The 6,060-nt window shown below is 39.3% G+C and overlaps 2 protein-coding genes across 2 annotated transcripts; both read right to left on the reverse strand.

Annotated features, from left to right (window-relative positions):
- Positions 1-95: 95 nt before the first annotated feature.
- On the reverse strand, positions 96-2,151 carry atp5pd (ATP synthase peripheral stalk subunit d). The gene is made up of 6 exons (XM_058078665.1): positions 2,020-2,151; positions 1,242-1,372; positions 813-909; positions 658-729; positions 380-442; positions 96-278 (listed from the first exon to the last, which is right to left on the reverse strand). The coding sequence occupies exons 2-6, from the start codon at positions 1,361-1,363 to the stop codon at positions 147-149; spliced, it is 486 nt and encodes a 161-aa protein (XP_057934648.1). The 5' UTR covers positions 1,364-1,372; positions 2,020-2,151; the 3' UTR covers positions 96-146.
- A 679-nt stretch (positions 2,152-2,830) lies between these two features.
- LOC131133928 (homeobox protein MSX-2-like) lies at positions 2,831-4,447 on the reverse strand. Its single transcript, XM_058078973.1, has 2 exons — positions 3,996-4,447; positions 2,831-3,734 (listed from the first exon to the last, which is right to left on the reverse strand). Exons 1-2 carry the CDS (start codon positions 4,366-4,368, stop codon positions 3,319-3,321), a joined length of 789 nt encoding a protein of 262 aa, XP_057934956.1. The 5' UTR covers positions 4,369-4,447; the 3' UTR covers positions 2,831-3,318.
- Positions 4,448-6,060: the final 1,613 nt, after the last annotated feature.

Below are 6,060 nucleotides of genomic sequence, written 5' to 3' on the forward strand. Positions count from 1 at the left end.
TACTGCCAACTATGTAAGTCAAGGTCACATCTTTACTCGATTTGACTTATATTTCCTATATACAAATTATACACAAGCACACACAATAATACTCATTTTGTTTCATTTAAAATATGTTTTTAATGTGAGGTGAGTATCTTATAGAATTACAGGTCAGAAATGGGCTTGTGGGGCCAATATGGATATTTGACCATGTCCAACTTAGTCTCAGGGAAGACTTTATTGAGATCTTCAATCGTCATCTGGTCGAAGGGGATCATATTGTTAAACTTTTCCAACTGTGAGCACATGAGAGACATGAAGAATAGTTGGATTAGATCTGAAGGATTTATTCATGACACTATTTATGGATTTTGGCAGGAAAGCCAACTATTCTCACCTCTTTCTCATACTCAGCGACACGGGCCTTTGAGCTTTCCACGTATGCTGTGGCATCTGCATTCTGGCAGAGTCAAATAATTGGAAATTATGAGAAAACAAGAGCATGTCATAACTTTAGCACAATCTTGGAAAATGAATCAAACTCAATGCTTTTAGTTGTACAGTTTTCTTAATTGTAGGAACCCACAACTCACTTTTATCGTAATTACTAAAAACACCTTTTCTAATAGAGTAAGTGGATTTTTAGTGCATGCATCTTTTGATGTAAAAACTTACAGCTTTGACCTCCTGGGCATTGATAGCGCTTGTCTCTGTATCAACAGGTGCAGGGATCTGCAAAGCTTTGAACTGTTTAAAAAAATAGCACAATGAACTGTTATAATAATACAACTAGGTTCAATGGTTGCAGAAAAGAAAACAAGTCCTTGTACCTTCTTTTCAAACTCATCAACCAGCCCCGCTTTGGCCACAGTGCTCCTGTAGTAGCTCCAGTCAACGGCAGGTGGAGACTCTGGCAGTGAGGACAGTCTGGGAATAAATTCAAATGACAATTTCAATGTGGGCATTTTTACGAACATACATGTTTGTTGTCAAGGAGAGGCATGGAAATTAGTCATAAGATTCATGGTAAAAATATTTGTGAGGAGTGTTTGCATAAACATAAAAACTATCTACGCTTAGAAGAAAGTAATGCAAACAATCATTGTGTGTATGAATCACATACAGTCCAAGTTACCCGATTAGTTAGTTAACAACATTTACATAAGTTGTAATTTAAACCTTTACAAGAAACAAAAGCCATGTTCATCTGCCTATCATTATGTGGTATATGCCAAGGTTTTTGTTGGTGTATAGCTGACTTTGCTGCAATGGCATCACTGCGGGTCTTCAAGGCATTGAACATGCCCCTCTGGTTGGGTGGGATACGCTCAGCAAATGCCGCCCAGTCAAGGGCCTTCACAGCAAAACGGCGGCTTGCCATCCTGAAAATCTGAAAAGATACAAGAAATGTCAAAAGCCTTTCAGGCCAGTTACAGTGAATAGTACATATATGTACATATAATGTGTGATGTACATTGTGGGTTTTGTTTTTTTTTTTTTTTGGGGGGGGGGGGGGGTGCTTGCCTTTGTTCATTGCTGTGTTTTGTTTTTTTTTTTTTTCAAAAATGTGACAATATTGTTAAAAAGGTTGAAGTATAAATTTGACCATCACGTTTAACGCTCACAATGTGCACTTTACGATGCTCCATTCAGAGTTACAGTGTGTTCGTCAAAATACTACGCCAGCGAGCTATTATATATTAGCATGCCAGAATAGCGACAGATGCGGTCCTATAGCATTTTGGAAACTTAAGATTCTAAATAAACAATTAGTACATTTACATCCATACCACATTTCTAACGTCGTCCTTGACATGAAATCGAAATTCGGTGCAAAACTAACTGGAAGCTAGCTAGCACTGTTAGCATACAAGCCAAGGTCAGAGAAGACCTTTTCTAAAGTCTAGGATTCCGCAAAGAACAAATCACTATGACCACACGTTTATCACCTAAAAGAATTCAACAGTTACATTTACAGACACACTCTCTATTTAAATTAAATATCATTATTCCATTCATTAGATGTTGTGCGCTTACCTCGCTTCGCCCAAGAGTCTGACAACCGAAAAGCGGAAGTGCTTCCTCTTATCACGAAGCAGGTCTGCAATGAATGAGTTATCGGCCTCTGCTGGCCAGATGGAGTAACTACAACACAGCGTTGTCACCAACACACAGCAAGAAGACCTTGCAGATGATGTGTTTTTGCAAATTTAAACTCGAGTTTATGAACCAGAATAAGCATTACATGATTCGGTATAATACAGTACTTTGTTATGAATTACTGTGTATATTAAAATGTTAATACCACTCGGCAATACCAATTCCATATTCATATATTGTTTGTGTATGCTGTTGAATATTGTCAATTGCACTACGACATGGACATATCAGTTTTATTGCTACGTGTGATTTTCTTACGGTGTTTCTAACAAGTGTGGAATAATATATATAATTATTGCAATACAATTATAAGTATGAATGAAATATTTACATTTTAAAAATATATTCTGGTCTTAAAAAAATTGTTTTTATATAATTTCAACATCATCTTGCTCTAATTTATGTGTCTAAAGATTTTGCCTGTGAGAAAGATGCACATTTTTTAAAGGCAAAGTGTGCAAATACTGTAGCTAATAGATGATTTGCATACAATTTATAATTTACTAATGGTTCAAAAGCTGACATGTGTTGTCTTTTGCTTTCAAAATCAATTTAAGGCGAAACAAAGTCCAGCCCCTGAACAGGAATATATATATAATAAAATTATGCAATGATATTGAAACACAAAACACATTCAGATTTATACGTTTATTTACACATTACTATAGATTTCATAGAGAGGTGTACACAGTACAAATAGAAATGATATTCAATAAATACACATTTCCTGCTGTGAGATTGCAGGACTTTACGCTACCCTTTTTTACTTACTTACAAAACCCCTTAAAACTTTATTTATCGTCCCAATAAAAGGCCACAATGTGAAAGTCACGAGTCTGATTTATATGATAGAAATTTGCTGGCAAGAAAACAGTTGCTGGTGAGAAGAAAAACTTTAAGACACGATACTTGCTTTTTGTTGCAGCTGATAAATAACCTGACTTTAATATTTGTATTTCAAGATTGTGAATCCAAAGTAAAACAAGTACGACTTTTTTTTAATCCTGCAGAATGCTATAAGATATTATTTTCTTTTTTCGAGGTAAGAACATTCATCATACTTCAAAGTATAAAAATAACAAAAGTCTTTTCCAATTTGGAAACGACTTATTGTGCATTTAAGTGTTTTGCAACCACGTCCAGAAAACATGTTTCTTATGAATGCACACAGTAATACTAAGACAAATAGTACATCCCGTAAGTGACAGGTCCACCAAATAGTCCTGGGACCGGCAGACTGGGCCTGGGGAAGGGGTTTGAGGGTGCCCATGCCGGAGAGCCCTGCATGTGCGCATTGAGGGGGAAAGGCAAGGCGAAGGCGGACAGGACTGGCTTGGAGGCCAGTTTAAACTTTTCCAGCTCGGCTTCCTGCAGTCTCTTGGCCTTGGCTCTGCGGTTCTGGAACCAGATCTTCACCTGGGTCTCCGTCAGGTTGAGGGAGCTGGAGAACTCGGCTCTCTCGGCGATGGAGAGGTACTGCTTCTGACGGAACTTACGCTCCAGGGCCAGCAGCTGAGAGGTAGTGAAGGGCGTGCGAGGTTTCCTGTTGTTTTTGTGTTTCCGTAAAGTACACTGAGTTGGACTTGAGCTACCTTTGAAACAAAGGCAATTATTTAATATGATTTAATATGAAAATACAGTCAATTCAAAACAATACGTTCTATTTCACCAAAAGAAATGAGCCTATATGTGTTTGTATACATTTTGAGAGCAAGTGAATAAATGTGTGTTTTGTTGAAACGCAATACCAAAGTGCGTTATAAGTGTTGGAGCCATTTTGGGTGCTATATGCGTATTAGTACCAAAGTGTCGTTGTTATTATTGACAGTATTGTAGTATTGGCATTCACTTACGAGAGTTAGTTGAGAAGGAGTTCGTCTGGAACCAAGTGCTCTGCTCTTTATCGCCAAAGTTTGGACTACTGTCCTCCGTGGAGCTAGAGCTGCTGCTGCAAACGGACTCTGCGTAAAAAGTCTTTGGAGAGAAGTGCGCGCTCTTCCCCGCGACGGGATTGTGCGTAAGCGCAGCCGAGTCGCAAGCGGGCATAGAAGTCCGACAGGTGCTCTTCTTGGAAATCAAAGACTCGACGCTGAACGGGAGGAAGCGTCTGTGGTGATCGTGCGCCTTCTCCGTCGTCGGCACGTCCCCATGTGCCTCGGTGTCCGTCTCCTCCTTTGGATGAAACACTTTAGCGTCTTTGGACGGCGAGTCCTGTGCTTGATTCATTGTAGAAAGTATAGCGATTTGGCCATGCACCTCCTGGTGGCCCGCGACTAGGAATGGAGTGGAATGATACGCTCGCTGACCGATGCGTATCTCACACTTTAACTTTTACGCACAGGACAGCGTCTATAAGAGGAAGGGGTGTGTTCCCACTCCTCAGCCCCGCCAATCAGCTTGGTAATTTGGGGGGGTCAAAGCGCGGTTTTGATTGGCCCACAGCCTTCTAAGGAAACATCAAGAGGCCTTTGAAAGGAAGGAGTAGTTCATCATACAGACCCCATGCTGCGAGAGGCCATTCATACCCCTCACAAAGTAGCTTGAACCAATTTTAGCGTAATTAACCAGTGGGCAGGACTCTCTAGAACAGAGGTGACCAAAGTGCAGCCCGGGGGATATTTTTTGGCAGACAGCTCATTTTTTATTGGCCCTGGCATATTCTAAAAAGCAATTTATTTATTATTATCAAGATATATTATTAAATATTACAGTAATCTGCTTAGTCAGCAAAACACAAAGCTAAGATGTTGATGTTTTTGTTTAAATAGCTTAGCATGACCTACACTGGATTGGTTTTAGCATCTTTAAAATGTATCAAAGTGGCCTCATCATCCTTAATTCTTTCTATATGCGGCCCTCCCTGGAAATAATTTGAGCACATTAGTGCGACTCTTAAGGTGTCACACAGCTACACAGGTTGGCACATAATTTATCTATGCTATAACTAACATATACATGGGTTGATTTTAGCATGTTTAAAACATGTAAATCTCACAATGATGGCCCTCAGTGGAAAAGTTTTGGAGCCCCCATCAGCACCACTGTTCTATTGTAAGCTGAGTAACAACTGAACACAATCATGTCTAGTTTCTATATCAAAGCCATCAAAAAACTGCATAAGTGAATAGCATCAGGTGCCCACTGTAGCAATAAAATGTTTTGGTTTGCTCAAGTTGAGTAAATAAAGCTCCCTTTTAAAGTGAAAACCAACTTAAACGCGTCTGTGAGAGTGATGAGGTGCACCGATTGGGTCAAACACGCAGCATCACAGCAATTAAAGGCCTGTCACCATCCTTTCTGCCTTCACAATGGCCTCGGCTGAGAAGCAACAGGCCCTTTCTTTTTCTCCCAGCTCCGACTATTTAATAAGCCAGACAAGTTGTGTTATGCAGGCGCCAGGCTCGGCTGGGTCTCAAAGGAAGAGATACCTCAGGGAGGGAAAAAAAAAAAAAACTATATACGTGCAACTCCACAATTGTCCTCCAAGTATAGTATTGGGCACTGCATGGAGACTGGATATACGGATGGTCGGTGTTGAAACTATTGATTTAGTTAGTCATTCATTTCAGAACCTTAATGGCGGTAACTATTGTTTCCAGAAAAATGTGAAGATAACATGAAATAGTAACACGGTGTTGACAGCATATGGTATACTGTCTGAATTTATATCATTATGTCACAGATTATTGCTATATCCTGCACATGTATTTATAAATACTGTATGTTTCTGTCAGTTTTTACTCCTGTATTTATTTATTGACATATTCCTTTCTTTATCTTTGATCTCTTTATTTATGCAACATTAAAAAAAAACTCAGCAAGTGGGAAAACTCATACTCAGACCTGAAGAAAGGGCAATGTTCAAGCATGAGTCAGTTAAAAACAGTATAAACACGTTTTTATACAGTGAAGGGAGGT

The sequence above is a fragment of the Doryrhamphus excisus genome, chromosome 1 (assembly GCF_030265055.1).
Source record: "Doryrhamphus excisus isolate RoL2022-K1 chromosome 1, RoL_Dexc_1.0, whole genome shotgun sequence".
Classification (NCBI taxonomy): domain Eukaryota; kingdom Metazoa; phylum Chordata; class Actinopteri; order Syngnathiformes; family Syngnathidae; genus Doryrhamphus; species Doryrhamphus excisus.